Consider the following 18,979-nt stretch of genomic DNA (forward strand, 5'->3'; position numbering starts at 1 on the left):
AAGTGTCCAACTTCAGCTCAGGTCATGATCTCACGGCTTGTGAGTTAAGCCCCATGTTGGGTTCTGTGCTGACAGCACAGAGCCTGGAGCCTGCTTCGGATTCTGTGTGTGTGTCTCTCTCTGTCCTTCCCTCGCTTGTGCTCTCTCTCTCTCGGTCTCTCAAAACTAAATAAATGTTAAAAAAAGTTTTTTTAAAATGTAGTTGCTTTTGGGGTGCCTGGGTGGCTCAGTCGGTTAAGCGTCCGACTTCAGCTCAGGTCACGATCTCGCAGTCCGTGAGTTCGAGCCCCGCGTCGGGCTCTGGGCTGATGGCTCAGAGCCTGGAGCCTGCTTCCGATTCTGTGTCTCCCTCTCTCTCTGCGCCTTCCCCGTTCATGCTTGTCTCTCTCTGTCTCAAAAATAAATAAACGTTAAAAAAAAAATTTAAAATGTAGTTGCTTTTTTGCAAGCTGGGTTTTTACAGGTTTTGCATTTAAGTCTGTTTTTTAAAATACAAGTTTTGTAGTATATATAGGAATTAGTCTGGGATAAATGTCACTGACTTAGGCTGTAATTATGGCAAAACTTAAAATTTCAGAGTCTGAATATTTAGTTATTGGAAATGCCCTGGGGATATAAATTAACTTGTGAAGGTTTAAAAAAATCTTTTTTTTTTTTTCCTCTAAGTTTGTTTATTTTGAGAGAAGGAGAGGGAGATAGTGCACCAGTGCATGTGGGAGAGAGGCAGAGAGAGAGAGGGAGGATAGAGAATCTTAAGCAGGTTCTATGCTCAGTGGGGAGCCCCATGTGGGGCTCGATCTCACGAACTGTGAGATCATGACCTGAGCCAAAATCAGAAGTCAAACTCTCAAATGATTAAGCCACCCAAGCGCCTCTAAAAATATATTCTATATTATTAGGGTTGAATTTTGAATTTTATATAGAGTATACTAGCTGTTGATTGTATTACCTCTTCTATTAAAGACGAGTGTGCCACAACTTTCATTCCTTGACCATCAGAACTGTGTGATAGGCACAGAGACTTCCTAGATTTTGCTGGAAGCTCATAGGTCTGTTAGCAGTTGCTTCAGTGGGAGGTGGTAGGAGGATCTGTGCTAAGGCTTACAGTAGCTAGATTTCAACCTGAATTGTTAGGCAAACAATTTGTTCTTTTTGCTGGATATTTGCCATAACCTGGTAGAGTTTGTTTTATTTAGTTTTCACTTTTGTTAGAATGGGAACTGTGTTGGAGAAAATTATATCCTTTCAACGCTAGCTGGGTATTGAATATATGCATAACTTAATCCCCATGACTCCATGCTTACGAGGTTTGTTTGTCAGTGGTGAACCAACATTTAGTCCATGTGCTCTCTTTTTCCCACTCATCCTTTCCACAAAAGGATTTATAAATGATTTATAATTTATAAATGATTATAAAATTTACTGGAAAGTTTCTTAGGTCTCAAACCAATCAAACCTTAGGTTGGCCTTCAGCAAAATAGATGTTTTGTTTTGTGTACTTTATGATATATAAAACTCATGTCTTAAGTTTTTCCTATTAGTATTACCATACTTGTGGTTTTTTTTTTTTTTTTTTTTTTTTTTGGAGGGCCCTTAGACCAAGAAGTGTTCCTTATATATTGTATTTGATCAGTTCTAAGAAACTTCCTCCTCACCCCCACATTTTAACCTTTTCTGAAATTGGGATGCATTTTACAGTTAAAAAGCTGGTAGAGCAGTAGTCATTGTCTGTACTTGTGTGAACTTGGTTGTTTTTGCTGGTGGTTTAACCAGTTTATTGAAACCTGTTAAATCATTAAGGACCATTTGAGGAAAGAGTAGAGTCCTGGGTTTTGCCTTAAGAAAGTTTTGGCAGGGGGGCAACAGCTTCTGGTAGGATTAAGATAGCACTAGTATCAAAATTTGCAGAATTAGTGTCAGCAGCTTGGAAGAAAATTCTGGAAATAATGGTAGAGCCTTATCTTAAAATATATTGTGTTACCCGCAGTGGGAAGTTCACAGCATCACCTATATAGTATTCTTGCCACTTGGCTTAATCAGAATATAGTTACAAGGAAATAATCAGACAAATCCAGTTTGTAGGACTTTCTTAAGACAACTGGTCTGGATTTTTTTGTTTTCAAGTTTGTTTGTTTGTTTATTTAGAGAGAGGGAGAGAGGGAATCCTGAGCAGGCTCTGCATTGTCAGCATGGAGCTGCATGCAGGGCTCAAACCTATGAACTGTGAGATCACGACTTGAGCCAAAGTCAAGAGTTGGATGCTTAACCTATTGAGCCACCCAGGCACTCCTGGATTTTTTTTTTTTTTTTATTTTTTTTATTTATTTTTTTTTTTTTTCTTTTCAACGTTTTTATTTATTTTTGGGACAGAGAGAGACACGGAGCATGAACGGGGGAGGGGCAGAGAGAGAGGGAGACACAGAATCGGAAACAGGCTCCAGGCTCTGAGCCATCCGCCCAGAGCCCGACGCGGGGCTCAAACTCACGGACCGCGAGATCGTGACCTGGCTGAAGTCGGACGCTCAACCGACTGCGCCACCCAGGCGCCCCCTGGATTTTTAAAATATCTATGTCTTTAACATGAAAAACGATCAGGGTCGAAGGGTTAAGGTTGTTTGAGTTTTAAGGAAACTAGATAGACATGACAATAGTTGTAAAATCTGGTTAGATCTTGGATCATACAAAAGATAAGAGGTTTTTTTTTGTTCTTGGGATTTGGATAACTTTGAACATGAATTTTCTAGCAGATTTTATTACTTTCTTTATGATTAAGAGAGACCATCTAAATCTGAAAAAGCATTTTCTATAAATATAAAATAATTCTTCTAAAGAAAGCACTCTGACACAATTTAATTGACATTTTTTTTCTCAGTCATTAGATAAAAATGGTGCATCTAACACTATCTGGTTTGTTGGAATCATTGAAATAGAGTATTTTTTTATGTAGGTTTAGGTTATTTTTTAATGGATTGTCATGAAATTGCTTCCATTAACTAATTGGGAAAAACCTTATTTAAACCATTTAAAATATTCTGTGGGGAAAAATACAGACTTTGGAAAAGTTTCTGGGAGGTTTGGATTAGAAGAGAGTTAAAAGTTTTTAAAAGAAAAAAAGAAAAAGAGAAAAGTTATTAAAAGAAATGACGTGATTACATTTCTAGAAAGGGGGGAGAAAAGGTATAGACACAAAAGCAAGATGGCAGAAAACTTTTGATGCACATGAGACCTCCTCTGTTTGTTACCTAATAAGCAGGTCATTAAGCCACTTGCAGTTAGGGCAGAGAGAAATTATTGCTTTTCAGAGAAAGCAAATTATTTTCAAGTCCTCTTGGCAGACTTTCAGGAAGGTTTCAAAGTGAGAAAGGGAATGTTTTAATTCAAGTCATTATTATTTTGAAATGTTATTTATAGCATTCTATAGCATATGTGCTTAGGTATATAGGCTCTGTTTTCCATATAAGATTTATTTTATTTAACATTATTATTATTTTTAATTTTTTTAACGTTTATTCATTTTTGAGAGAGACAATGTAAGCGGGGGAGGGGCAGTGATAGAGAGAGACACAGAATCTGAAGCAGGCTCCAGACTCTGAGCTGTCAGCACAGAGCCTGACACGGGGCTTAAACTCACAAACTGTGAGATCATGACCTGAGCTGAAGTGGGACGCTTAACTGACTGAGCCACCTAGGCACCCCTGTATAGTACATCTTTTAACGAAGTAGGGCCCTACCTCAGAATGGCACTTTTTTTTTAATGTTTATTTATTTTGAGAGCATGAGCCAGGGGAGGGGCAGAGAGAGGGGGAGAGAGAATGAATCCCAAGCAGGCTCACCTCCTAGGACAGAGCCTGACATGGGGCTCGAACTCACAAACTGTGAGATAATGACCAGAGCCGAAATCAAGAGTCTGATGCTTACCTGACTGAGCCACCCAGGTGCCCCTAGAATGGTACTTAAAAAAAATTTTTTTTTAATGTTTATTTAATTGTGAGAGAGAGAGAGAGGGAGAACAAACCAGCAGGAAAGGGGCAGAGAGAGAAGGTGAGAGAGAGAATCCCAAGCAGGTTCTGCACCATCATTGTAGAGCCCAATACAGGGCTCAAACCCACAAACCAGGAGATCATGACCTGAACCAAAGTTAAGAGATGCTTAACCAACTGAGTTGCCCAGGTGCCCCTAGAATGGCACTTTGAACGTTAGCTTACAGGTTTGTATTTGGAACTTAATTGTACAGCTAATATGTTACTATGAAGAGTTGGAAGAAAATTATTAGTTTTATTAAAACTGTAAAATATGTAATTAATAAATGAATGGTGCCTAGTGTGTGAAGTAAACAGATTTAAGGGCAGAGCTAGAACAAAATGACAGTATTGGTGTTTTGGTGCTTATTTCGTATGATTAAACATGTCTATTTAATAGGTACTTAATTTTTAAGATACTTTCTTTAAATTTTGTTTTTTTAATGTTTATTTTTGAGAGAGAGGGAGAGAGAGACAGAGCGCAAGCAGGGGAGGGGCAGAGAGAGGGGGAGACACAGAATTTGAAGCAGGCTCCAGGCTCTGAGCTGTTAGCACATAGCTTGACATGGGGCTTGAACCCGTGAACTGTGAGATCATGACCTGAGCCTAAGTCAGACACCTGACTGAGCCACCCAGGCTCCCCAATTTTTAAGATTCTTTCTAAGAAAAGAGTTCTGAGTTCATTTAAAAAATAAGTAAACATTAATTTTTCATGTTATTTCAGATATAAATTTTTGCGGGCATTATAAAACCATGTAAAATGTGAATTTATAAAACTAAATATGATACTGAAATTGAAGGGCAGGTATATGGGGTTATCATATTGTTCTTTCTACTTGTATGTATATTAACTATTACTCGGGAACAGTAGGAGGTATTCATAATTAACTGTACATGTTTTCCTCTGAATGCCTACAACTACTAAATGATGCTATCTCTTGTTTGATCATTTAGAAGAAATTGGATTTGAATTTGTTTTTTTCACAGGGCTCAATATGTTGATGCTCTGATTAAAATCAGCTTAATATTAGAGGATTTAAAACGAGGCAAGTAGGCAACAAACAGGCTACTGCCATAACCATGAAGCAGTTGCACATTTTTTTTTTTTTTTTTGAAAAGATGCTCAGGAAGAATAGGCCATGGAGAAATGTCCACAGTACATCATTTAATGAAAAAGCAGGACTGAAGGGTATAATGTCAGATTTTACATTCTTGCATACAAACACATACTGAGAGACTTGAAAAAAAATACACTAAAATGTTAACATGGTCTATTTGAATGATGGGACCATGATACAATTTTTCATTCATATTTTTCTCTCTTTTTTAGTATTTTTCTGATAAAAACAGGCAAAAATTCAAAAACTATATAGCATTTTTCATTTAGAGTGCATTTGTTTTAAGCATAGTCATGACAATGTTCTGTGCCTTTTAGGATCCAAGTATTTACTTGAGATAAAGAGAGGGAGAAAGATTTTTGTTGTGGTACTAGATGAAGGTTGAGAAAATGAGGGAGAGGAAATATGGTTAAAGGTAAACTTATGGATATGAGAGAGTTTGCTTATAGATGGTAATTTCCACTTTAGGGAGTGAAAAAAAGAAATTACTTTGCCTATGTGGTCACCTTGCGGGACTTACAGGTATAGATATCACTTGAAAATGTTCTTTGCTCCAACTAGCAGATCCTGACTCACTAAAGCTTGGTTTCCACAGGTAGACAAGGAAGGAAGAAGAGAGCTAGTTTTATGTATGGGCTGGTCATAAAATTCAGTTATCTAAGGAATTTCCTGTTTAGTTCTTAGCTACATTGTTTGAGTTTAGCTCTTTTAAGTAATTAACTTTTTCTTTTAAAGCTGAACATGTTTATTTCCATTTTAAGCAGACTTCATCAGTGGCATAAGACAGGGGTGGCAAAATGGGTTTCATATCACATGTCAACTTCTAGAGTGATTAGTTGAGAGTTTTTAGATTTTGCAGAGAAGACAGCTATATATAATTAACAATGTCTGTTTTAGTTCCTTGGAGAAATTCTGGCTGTTTGTCTTCTAGTTTATAATCCATTTTCTTTTGATACTTGGAATGTACTAAAGCTGTTGGTAGTGATGCAGTTAAAGTATAATAAAAGAACAGCAGAGACCAGCTTATTGGATACTAAACTTACAAGCCTGAAATAAGCAACAACAGCAATTCTGGTGCAGATTTTGCTTTTAAATTCAGTGGTCTATAGAGGAAATTAACTGACTTGACCTGTGTCTTCAATGAAGTCGTGGCAACCCACATGTAGGTATTGAGCACTTTAAAGTGTGGCTAGTTGGAAAAAATGAATTTTTAAATTTCCCTTAATTTTAATTATTTTAAATTTAAAGATGGAAGCAGTATAAAATAGTTTCCATTAAACACAACTCTGTTGTTTTCATAGGGACTACATTTTACTTTTAACAGTTGCATTGGAACGTGCATGAGAGGTTTCTCTGTGTAGGCCTGGAAGAAACACCCATTTCTATTGCATTGCAATATTTAGTTTTATGACCATGCAATTAGGGAAGCTGGGAAATGAAGTATAATTATGTGCTCTGGAGGAAGGGAGGATAGTGCAAAGCTAGTAGTCTCTCTGACTCTTGTGAAAGAAAAGTGTGCAACTTGTATACTGAAAACAAAACAAAAGGCAGATGAAACTCTAGAATTCAGTGGATAACTGAAAAGTATCATTCAAGATGAAATCTGCCTAGTTTTAAACATACTAAGAATTGAAAGTACTTCCTTAGATTCATAAAGGGCATATATCTTTATAAAGGTCAGTTGCCCCAAAAGCCAGTGCAATAGAGCAAAAAAAAGAAGATATACAGATTGGAAAGTAAGAAGTAAAATCACCTTTTGTGATTGTCTATGTACAGTAGCCTAAGAAATCTACAAAAAAGCAACCGCAGCAAATAAATGAAGTTAGCAATGTTGCAGGATTACAATACAAGGTCAATATTAAAAAATCTGTTGTATTTCCATAAGCTTGCAATGAATAATTGGCAACTGAAATGATAAAAACAGTATCATTCATGATAGCATCAAAAAGTATGAAATACATGGTGTGCCTGGGTGGCTCAGTTGGTTCGGTGTCTGACTCTTGATTTTGACTCAGGTCATGATCTCACAGTTTGTGGGTTTGAGCCCCATGTTGGGCTCCACAGTGTGTGTGGAGCTTGTTTGGGATTCTCTCTCCCTCTCTCTGTGCCCCTCCCCAGCTTTCTCTCTCAAAATAAATAAACATTAAAAAAAAAAAATGAAGTACATAAGGATAAATTTAACAAAATGTTTGCAGTTAGTATACAAACACTTTAAATTCTCCCTGTGACTTTTTTTTTTTTTTTAGAAGACCTATATAATAGGGGAGGGTTATTGTGTTTACAGCTGGAAGATGCAGTGTTGTTAAGATGGCAGTTTTCTCTAAGTTGATTTCTAGATTCAGTATAATCCCTGTCAAATTTTTAGTGGACTCTTTTGTGGAAATTGATAAAGTGATTCTAAAATTGACATGAAAGTGCAAAAGACTTAGGAATATCCAAAACATGGGGTGCCTGGGTGGCTCAGTCGGTTAAGCATCCGACTTCGGCTCAGGTCATGATCTCCCCGTTTGTGAGTTCGAGCCCCGTGTCGGGCTCTGTGCTGATAGCTTGGAGCCTGGAGCCTGCTTTGGATTCTTTGTCTCCTTCTTTCTCTGCCCCTCTCATGCTCATGCTCTGTCTCTTCTGTCTCTCAATAATAAATAAATGTTAAAAAAAATTTCCTAAAAAAAAGAAGTATCCACAACAGTCTTGAAAAAGGAAAACAGATGTGGGGGGACTTTAGTACCTGTCTTCTAGAGTTATTAAAATTATAGTAATCAATACAGTATAGTACTAGATGAGGATCAACAGGTATTACAGTGGAACCCAAAAGAGAGCCCAGAAGTAGACCCACATATATGTAGTCAGTTGATTTTTGAGTTAGTGCCAAGACAATTCATTGAAGAAAAGGGTGATCTTTTCAACAAATGATGCTGGAGCAATTGGGATATCTATATATAAGAAAATGATTTTGATTATTACCCTAATTTACATCTCATGCAGAAAGTTAATATGAAATAGACCATAGCTCTATCAAATGTAAGGGCAAAAATTATAAAACTTCTTTCCTCCATTTCTGGAGGAAAATATGGGGAAAATCTCAGTGACCTTGGGGTTGGCAGAGATTTTTAAAAATAGGACATAAAAATCATGAAATATAAAAGAAAAAATTGGTAAATTAGGCTTCATCAAAAGAAAAATATTTTTTTTCCTTTGAAAGACTATTAAAATAATGAAAAGGCAGGCTACGTGTCTAGAAGAAATATTTGTAAAATATATCTGATAAAAGACTTGTATTCAGTATATATATTTTGCCACGCACACACATATATCTATATACATATGCAACTCAGTCATAATAAAAAACCAGTTAAAAGTGGCAAAGATTTGAACACTTTATCAAAGAAATGGATAGTATACAAGTATTTGGTGAGATGCTCATCATCATGACTTAATAGGGAAGTTGAAATTAAAACCCCTAGTAAAATTAAAAAGACTGACCATACCAAGTGTTGTCAAGGATGTGGAGAAACTAGAACTCACATATATTGCTGGTGGGAATACGAAATAGTACTGCTACTTTGGAAAATAGCTTAGCAGTTTCTCATAATGTTAAACAGAAACTTCATTTACTGTGGACTTAGCAGTTCTACTCTTAGGTATTGCCTCGGTATTACCCAGGAGGAATGAAAACATGTCCACAACAAAGACTTGGACTCAAATATTTATAGCAGTTTATTCATAGTACCCCCAAACTAGAAACAAACCATCATCAGCTGATGAGTAAATACATCAAGGTAAATGTGTACAATGGAATACTGCTTAGCAGTAACAAGGATGCATTTCAAGAAGCCACACACAAAAGACTATATATACTTTTGATTCCATTTATATGAAACTCTAGAACAGGCAAAAACTCTAGAACAGGCAAAAACTGTGTACACATTTGTCAAAACACACTGAAGTGTATACTTAAAAATTTTGAATTGTATGCATTTCATATTTTAATAAAGCTGATGCAGGGGCGCCTGGGTGGCGCAGTCGGTTAAGCATCCGACTTCAGCCAGGTCACAATCTCGCGGTTCGTGAGTTCGAGCCCCGCGTCAGGCTCTGGGCTGATGGCTCGGAGCCTGGAGCCTGTTTCCGATTCTGTGTCTCCCTTTCTCTCTGCCCCTCCCCCGTTCATGCTCTGTCTCTCTCTGTCCCAAAAATAAAAAAAGTTGAAAAAAAAATTAAAAAAAAAAAAAAAATAAAGCTGATGCATTCCTCCCCTCCTAGGATGGTCCCTAACATCCTCCGAAACTGGACAATGACCTTTTTAAAAAAATTTTTAGGGGCACCTGGCAGGCTCAATTTGTCCTTGAGGAACATGAGACTCTTGATCATGGGGTTGTGATTTCAAGCTCCATGTTAGACATAGAGATTACTTAAAAAAATTTAAAAATAAAAATTTTAATACTGTTACAAACTCATATTTAAGCATTTCATGTGTTTCATTCCATCGAAGTTATTATCTTCATTGATGTTTACATTGTATCATCTGTGGCCTGTGGCAGCTTATTCCACTTGATTCTTTTTTTTTTTTCTCAATGTTTTTATTTATTTTTGAGACAGAGAGAGACAGAGCATGAGCAGGGGAGGGGCACAGAGAGAGGGAGACACAGAATCTGAAGCAGGCTCCAGGCTCTGAGCTGTCAGCACAGAGCCTGATGCAGGGCTTGAATTTACGGACTGTGAGATCATGACCTGAGCTGAAGTCGGATGCTTAACTGACTGAGCCACCGAGGCAACCCTATCCACCTGATTTTTGAGTCCTTTTGGCATGACCCTAGAGCCTTGGTGGCTTTCACATGCCTTGCAATACACATAGTGCATCTTGTACATTTCATGTCCTAGACTTGTCGTTGGCTAAGAGTCTAGATTCCTTGCAGTGGGAAGTGGTATTAGAGATCATAATCTGAGTAATAAGTAGTGTTCCATGGCTGTTAGACAGTTATTTTTAGGCCTTTTCTTATCCCCCCCACCTTTATTTAGGTATAATTGACATATAAAATTGTAATATATTTAAAGTGTATATCATGATAGTTTGATGTACATACGCATTGAGGAGGATTCTTCATATCTAATGAACATATCTGTCACCTAACATATTTGTCTTTGTGTGTGTGTGTGTGTGTGTGTGTGAGTGTGTGAACATTTAAGTTCTACTTTCTTAGCAAATTTCAGTCATATAATACAGTGTTACCAACTATAGTCACCATGTTTTACAATTAGGCCATTTCTTTGGACAGAGGTAGGATATTGGTATGTGATATGATATGATAAAATACAAATTCAGTTTGGACTGATGCTTTCAATTTAAATCCAGAACCTTGTTTTTTTTTTTTTTTTTTTAAATTTTTTTTCTTAAACCTTGTTCTTCTTACATCAAGTCTTGTGAACCATGCCAAAATCTCACTTCTCAATGACATAAACATGTAATGACTTGCTTCATCTCACACTACACAAATAACAGTCTCAGATTAATAATTCCCAAACTATCATCAGCAATAAAATGATTGAAAACGGTTTCAGGGTTTCTTTTCTCTTTCAGTTATTTTTGTCTTAAGGATAAATCTCATTTTAAGAATGATTGGGGCACTTGGGTGGCTCAGTCAGTTAAGCGTGTGACTCTTGATTTGAGCTTAGGTCATGATCTCACAGTTTGTGAGTTAGTCTTTTACTGTTACAGATAGTGCCAATATGAATAACTGTATAATATATTTTTGCCAGTGATTCTTTGAGATGGATTCCTAAAATGAGATTACTGGGGTAGAAAAAAGAAAATTGATATGTAATTTTGCTCTGTATCAGAATCTTTCTGCACAACTTTGCAGAGTACCTTGTCAGACCTTTGGATGTTCGACAGATGAGTAGGTGAGAAATAGTATATCACATTGGTTTGCATTTGCATTACTTTTTTATAGTGAATGCAGTTGAATGTCTTTTCAAATGGTTAAAAGTGGTTATATTGCCTGTTTGGTGAACTGTTAGATTTGTTTTTTAAATTGATTCTTGGCCTTTTTATAATATTTAGAGTATATATTAATGATATTTATGCTTTGTTTGTGATCTAAGTTGCTGCCCCCACCTTACTACAAAGAGTTTATCATCACTTGTCTTTGAACTTAGCTCTGTGAACTTTGTCTCTGAACTTTTCTCACCACCAGACTCTGAGTTATGTACAGGAGTTTGGGAAGAACAGGTGGGTAAAGGATTGTGTTATATGATTCACAGTGGTTTTTGTGGAGAGAAGAGACATGGTCATAATGGATAACAGGGAGGTTGGAATTCTGATGTTGGTTAATGGATTTAGTTTGTATCATTGTTGGTAGGTGTTTGGATTTTTTGTTAACATTTATTTTTTGGGTTTTTTTTTTTCAATATATGAAATTTGTTGTCAAATTGGTTTCCATACATCACCCAGTGCTCATCCCAAAATGTTAACATTTGTTAAGTAGAGACCCTGGTTGGTGAGCTAAGGTTCAACAAAGGACTGCAAGGGAAAGTGAAAGAGTAGTTTATTATTCACAAGTCCTGGGGGTACACAGTATGATGCCTCCAGGAGACACGGGGAGAAGTTGAGTGCAGGGTATATACAGCGAGTGAGCAGCAGGACTTGAGGCACATCCCTTTGTTAGGGTCCTCGGCAGAATGCATTGGGGTTTCCAGGCTAAGTCTGGATTGGTTAATTAAAACCCAAAACAGCAGGATTTTGATAAGTTCCGAGGCGGTCTTATCGGAGGGCACAAAGGGGGAAGAAGTGGGAGACAGGAGAGATTGTTTATCCCAAGGTGGGTTTGGGGAATTATATCAGGAACTTAAATTTACTTGTGACCCTGAGGGCTGTTGTCTGGGGCATCCACTTGTGGAGGAGCTAGTGTCAATTCAAGGCCCCTCTAGGCCACTTTAGCCACACAAAATGGATGCTGAGGCAACACGCATTATTCTAGTTTAGCCAAACTGTCAACAGTGAGTTGGGAGCTTGGGGCTGGCAGAAGGTTCTGAAGATGTAATGTGATAAATTGGTGGTTGAGGGGCTGTAATGTGTACCTCTGATGACAGTCACTTGGTGACTCCTTAAAAAAAATTTTTTTTAATGTTTATTTTTGAGAGTGTGTGCACATGAGTGGGGTTGAGGGCAGAGAGGAGAGAGGGAGACAGAGGATCCAAAGCGGGCTCCACGCTGACAGCAGCGAGCCCAAAGTGCGGCTCAAATTCGGACCCTGCCTTGAGCAGAAGTTGGATGCTTAACCGACTGTGCCACCCAGGTGCCTCAGTGGATTGGCTGCTCAGGAGACAGTGGGTCCCACCTGACAGGGATTTCTGCCATGGCCTTGTCAGTGTTCTGCAACTATCATCAGACTGCTCTGATAAGTTTTTTGATTCAATTGAGCCTTTCTATTAAAAAATATAATTATAACTCTCTTTTTCTATAGCATATATGTTTAATGAATATTAACCTTAAATAAGTATCGATTGTTTTTGTTCTTATTTTCAGGCTGCAGATAAGAGAAAAGCTTTAGAAGAGACCAAAGCCTACACAACCCAATCCCTAGCTAGTGTTGCTTATCAAATAAATGCATTGGCCAACAATGTACTCCAGTTGCTGGATATCCAAGCCTCTCAGCTTCGGAGAATGGAGTCTTCCATCAATCATATCTCACAGGTAAGAACTTAAAAAAGGCTTTAAATTCACATTTAATCAGCTGGCAGAATAGAAGCAGCATAGTCAAAGAAGTAGATAGCCTGGAAATACGAATTCCTTACTTGTCTTACTAACTGTAGTTATTATCACTTCTGGCTTCAGCTTTGAATTCAGTAAACCCACTTTTTTTTTGTGATAACATATACATAATATAAAATTTACCATTTTGACCATTGTTTAGTGTAGAGTTCAGTGGCATTAAGTATATTCACATTGTTGTGTGACCATTGCCAGTTAACCTACTGTAAAAGCCTTTTTTTTGAAGGAAAATAAATTGTACATAATTAAAGCATACAATTTTATGAATTTTTGTATACGTACTACCCAAGAGACCATCAACACATTCAAGGTAATGAACACCTCCCACCCCCTTTTTTTCATACTTCTTTGTTATCCCACCTTTCTGTCCCTTGTCCTCAGGCTTTCTGTCACTGTGGATTAGTTTACATTTTCTAGAATTTTATATAAATGGAATTATATGATACATATTTTTTTTTGTCTGGAGTCGTTCAGCATAATTATTTTGAGATTCATCCATGTTGTATGTAAAAATAGTTCACTTCTTTTTTATTGCTGGGTACTGCTTCATTGTTTCACATTTTGTTTATCCATTCACATGTTGATTAACATCTGGATTGTTTTTGGGTTTGCCTATTACAAGTAAAACTTTTGTGAACATTTGTGTACAAGTCTTTATATGGCCATATATTTTTATTTCTTTTGAGTAAATTAAATATGTCTTGAGTGGAATGAATAGGTAACATGGTAGTAGATGTTTAACTTTATAACCAAATTTATACCTGAATTGTTTCCAAAATTATTATACCATTTCATCTTTCTACCAACACCGTAGGTGAGTTTCAGTAGTTGCCTCATATCCTCACCAGCGCTTGCTATGGTCAGTCTTTTTAGTTTTAGTTATTCTCATAGGTGTTTTAGCCATTCTAATACTGAGGTTTTAGTTTCCATTTCCCTAGTGATTATTAATGATGTTAAACATCTGTGTGGTTTCCGTAGACTTTAGTATTTTAAGCCTTGTTCATCTTTGGTCACATTTATTCCAAAGTGTATCATATTTTTATGCTATTGTAGGTGGTATTATTTTTATACTCTTAGCTTGATCATTTTTTTGCTCGTATGTACAGAAGTACATTTGACATTTGTATATTTACTTTGTATCCTTGTTAAAGTCACTTAGTAGTTACAGTAGCAATTGTATAGATCCGTTATAGTTTCTTTACAGAAGATTATGTTATCTGTAAATACAGTTTTAGTTTTACATCTTCCCTTTAATTTCTCCCATCCTCTCCTCTCCTCTCCTCCCCTCCCCTCCCCCCCCACTTTTTTTTTTTTAACCTTATTGCTCTAGTTTGAAGCTTCAAGAAAATGTTGGATAGGAGTAGTGAAAGTGGACACTGTTGTCTTGTTTTTATCTTAGTGGAAATCATTCATTTTTTTACTTTAATGATTATAGTCTGTAGCTATTTCAGAAATATGCTTTATGAGATTGAAGAAGTTGCCTTTTAAAGGCAGTTTGCTGAGAGTTCTTATTAGGAGTGGATGATGGATTTTGTCAAATGCTTTTTCTGTGTTTGTTGAAATGATCTTTTTTTTTGAATGTTAAACTGGCCTGGCTTTCCCGAGATAAACTTCACTTGACCATGCTATATTCTCCATTACATAAATTGTTAGACTTCATTTACTAAAATTTTGTTAAGAACTTTTGCTTCCATACTCTTGAGAGTTATTGGTCCGCAGTTTTCTTGTAATGTCTTTGTCTAGTTTTGGTGTCAGTATGGTAGTCTTACAAATATATTGGACAGTGTTCCCTCCTCTTCACTTTTATGGAAAAGTGTATATAGGATTGATACTTGCTCTCTTTTAAATGTTTGGTAGAATTTACCAGTGAAGCCATTGGGCCTGGAGTTTTTCTTGGCAGGGAGCTTGTAACTATATATTTAATACCTTTAAAAAAATTAAAATAAAAAAAGTTTAATGTTTATTTTTGAGAGAGAGCACAAGTCGGGGAGGGGCAGAAGGAGAGGGAGACACAGAATCTGAAGCAGGCTCCAGGCTCTGAGCTGTCAGCACAGAGCCTGACATGGGGCTCCAACTCACAAACTGCAAGATCATGACTTGAGCTGAAGTCCGGACGCTTAACTGACTGAGCCACCCAGGCGCCCCTATTTAATATCTTTAGTAGATACAGGGCTGTTCTCTTTATCTGTTTCTTCTTCTTGAGTAAGCTTTGTCTTTTTCCAGGAATTTGGCCATTTCACCTAAGTTGTCATTCGCTTGCATAAAGATGTTAACAACATTCCCTTATCCTTTTAATATTTGTAGACCCTGTAGTGATGTCATATGTCTCATTCTTGATACTCTTAATTGGTTTCTTTTCTCTTTTTAAACTGATTAGTATGGCTAGTTTATCAATTTTATTGATCTTCTAAAGTCCTCAGCATTTGGTTTCATTAATTTTCTGTACTTTTCTGGTTTCTGTTGTGTTTTTACTTTGTACTTGATTTTTTTCTTCTCCTTTTCTATTCCTTGGAATTAATTTACTCTTATTTTATACTTTTTAAAAGTAAAAGCTGAGGTTATTGAGAGCTTTTTGTCTTTTCTAATATAGGTGTATAAGTTTCCCTCGAAATAGAGTGTTATCTGTATCTCATAAATGTAGATGCGTTGTGCCGTCATCATTTTCATTCAGTTCAAAATAATTTACAAGTCTTGTTTTTTGTTTCTTTCTGGCCCATGGCTACTTGGAAATATTTCAAGATTTTCAAAGGATCTTTCTGCTCTTGACTTCTAATTTAATTCTACAGTAGTAAGAAAATATGATATGAATCTTTTCACATATATTAAGAATTGTTTCATAATCCAGAATATAGTCTCTCTTGGTAAATGTTTTATGTGCACTTGAGAAGAATATATATTTTGTTGTAGTTGGATGGAATGTTCTGTAAATCTCCTCAAGTTAGATTGGTTGATAATATTGTTCAATTCTTTATCCATAACTGACTTTTTGTCCACTTGTTTTATTGTTGAGGAAGGTAGTTGTAACCTCTGACTCTAATTTTTTGAGTATTCTATTTTTCTTTGAATTTTTACCATTTTTAAATGTATTTTGCAGCTATGTTGTTAACATAATAAGGTAAATGCTTAGGTTTGTAATGTGCTTTTGATGAACTTACATTATGAAAAGTTCTTCTCTTTTGGTCATTGATAAACCTAGGTTTGACTAGGCAAATGCAGTGTGTACAGGCACTGGGGAGATGGAGTGAGTTCCTGCAGTAGAGGTGCTAGCTGGATCAGTGCTCTGAGTTCTCACACTGTCTATTCTCAGCCTCCCTTAACATCTTCAATTATTGAGAATCCAAAAGGCTTTGGTTTATATGGGTAGATTTTCTGTATTTATCCTATCAAAAATTAAAATTGATAAATATTCAAGTATTTACCAACTTATTTAACAATAAAGTAAATCCATTACATGTTAATACAAATAACGTTTTAATGAAAAGCAACTGTTATCCAAAACAAAAACAATTTGTGAGAAGAGTGGCATTGTTTTTAAATTTCTGCAAATCCTTTTATTATTAAAAAATTTAAAAAATGTTTATTTATTTTTGGGAGAGAGAAAGAGACCTCATGAACCGGGGAGGGGCAGAGAGAGGGAGGTACAGAATCTGAAGCAGGCTCCAGTCTCTGAGCTGTCAGCACAGAGCCTGATGTGGGGCTTGAATCCATGAACTGCGAGATCATGACTGAGCCAAGGTCAGACTTTTAACCAACTGAGCCACCCAGGTGCCTCTCTGCAAATCCTTTTAATGTTTTTTTTTTTTTTTTTTTTCTTAAGAGGGAGAGAGAGAGAGAGAGAATCCTGTGAGGGGCAGAGAGAGAGAGAGAGGGAGAAGCGGGGCTCACATTCACCAGAAGCAGGGCTTGTGCTCACCGATGTGGGAGTCGAAATCACAAACCGTGAGATCATGACTTGAGCTGAAGTCAGATGCTTAAGTGACTGAGCCTCCAGACACCCTCATGTTTTGTTTAATAAATAATAACCGGATACTCCTATCTGTTTTTACATTTAATCTGTTGTGATTTATTGTTTTGGTTAAGTATATGAAGAAAGTCTGGTTTCCTTCAGATACATAGTTAGAAAAGGCAGGAGGTTGGACCCTGGGAGTCTGTGGGCCATAGTTGGAGAACCATTGCATTATGGGGTCATTACAGTTTAGTTTATGTATTCTCAGTATCCATATACTGGCCATCTGCTTCTGTTTAAAAAATATCTCCCAAATGTGTAATATAACTCCACCTATAGTTTTTCCTGGCTCTTTGTTGTACAAATCTTGGTTCATCCTTATTGACTTTGGTGGTGTTTTTGGTGAATTTATCCATAATATTGTAGGATTTCTCCTAATCCCTAATGTCTTGTTGGTGTTTATTTTCAGTTTCTTTAACCAGTTTGAAATGAGTTTTAAGATTAAGCAGCTTCTTTTCTTTGGGGTGGATTGTGTTCCCCTGGAATTCTTATGTATGAAGTCCTAATTTCTAGTACCTTTGAATGTGACTGTATTTGGAGATAGGATCTTTAAAGAGGTAATTAAGTTAGAATGGGGTCACTGGGTGGGCCCTAATCTGCTATGATGGGCATTCTTACAAGAGGAGAAGATTAGGACACAGACACACACAGAAGAAAGACCATGTGAAGACACAGAAGAGGGCCTTTTACCAGCCTTTTTAGAAGCCAGAAAGAAAGTCTCTGAAAACCCTGTGGACATATTGATCTTGGGCTCCTAACCTGCAGAATCGAGAGAATTAATTTCTGTTGTTTAAACCTTCCAGTCTGTAGTCCTTTCTGGTGGTAGCCTGTTGTGACGTTCTTGGCTAGGAATGCTGTAGGCTCTTACCAGACTTGTATTTACTCATAGCAAGCCTCATAGAGGTTCCCCAACTGCCACTGGGGCCATTGTTTTGGCTGGACCAGCTTTCATGGTCCTTTTTTTTTTTTTTTTAAGTATTTTTTAATGTTTATTTATTTTTGAGAAAGAGAGAGATGGTGTGAGTGGCGGAGGGGCAGAGACAGAGGGAGACACAGAATCGGAAGCAAGCTCCAGGCTCCAAGCTGTCAGCAAAGAGCCTGATGCGGGGCTCGAACTCACGAGCTGTGAGATCATGACCTGGGCCGAAGTTAGATGCTTAACCAACTGAGCCACCCAGGCTCCCCAGCTTTCATGGTTCTTAATGATTCAGAACCACCTCCTAAAACCAGTAGGGAACCTTGAAGAACAAGATTTATTACTTACAGGTCTTGAAGAATAAATGGCACTCCCCAGGGCATGTGAGGACCAAACATCGAGGTTGCAGGTAGAGAGAGAGAGGGAGGGAACATGAGCCTGAGGTGGGGTCCGGGGGTGGGGTGTACTAGGATTTTGTGGATTGTCTTTACTGGTGAATTTAAAATGTAAGAGCAGGAATTAGGGTGCAGAAGGAAAAAGTGGAGTCACTCAAGCAGTCAGGTACCTAGGTTACCCAAACTTTTTGGAAGGAGAACTTCATGGATAGGAGTAGCCTGGTTTCTTATCTAGTTGTTTTGCTAGTAGTATGTAATATTACTAGCTAGTAATTGGAGATGGATGTGTTTGGAATGGATGTCTCACCAGTCAAAAGCTTAATGTTCTACACTTAACACTGTATGTAGTTGAAGCAAACTAGTCTAGCACTGGTTGTCATCTTCAGCACTATCACTTCTATACTTTTTGTTGGCTATTATGGATTATAAACTGTTCATCAGAATCTGAACTAATAGGCGGAAAGATATAATGCAGATTGTTGAGTGTCATTTAAAATGAGAAATCATGAAAATAATAAAAAATAAATGAAACAGCATATGTTGAGTTAGTTCCCAATGGCTGCGAGCATTCAGTAGCACTCATTTGATTGGCTGATTTACCATGAGAAAAATATATTAACTGCCCTATTCAGTATTCTAATTGATTTATATATGCATCTGGTATTTCTAAGATGGGATGGAGTACCATATGGTACTAGGCTGAGTTATGGTCCCTGAAAGTATCCAAGTCTTAATTCCTGGAAATGTATTATTTTATATG

At 37.0% G+C, this 18,979-nt stretch overlaps 1 protein-coding gene across 16 annotated transcripts in view; it reads left to right on the forward strand.

Annotated features, from left to right (window-relative positions):
• The window catches only part of ABI1 (abl interactor 1), a 145,279-nt gene that overhangs the window by 55,896 nt on the left and 70,404 nt on the right, over positions 1-18,979 (forward strand). For all 16 annotated transcript variants that reach the window (XM_086714708.1, XM_025930161.2, XM_025930164.2 and 13 more), the window contains exon 2: positions 12,657-12,824. In XM_086714708.1, coding sequence (XP_086570834.1) covers positions 12,657-12,824 — 168 coding nt within the window. The remainder of the gene's footprint in view (positions 1-12,656; positions 12,825-18,979) is intronic.

This window comes from Puma concolor, chromosome B4 (assembly GCF_028749965.1).
Source record: "Puma concolor isolate L17-30 chromosome B4, mPumCon1.1.hap2, whole genome shotgun sequence".
In the NCBI taxonomy this organism is placed as follows: Eukaryota; Metazoa; Chordata; class Mammalia; order Carnivora; family Felidae; genus Puma; species Puma concolor.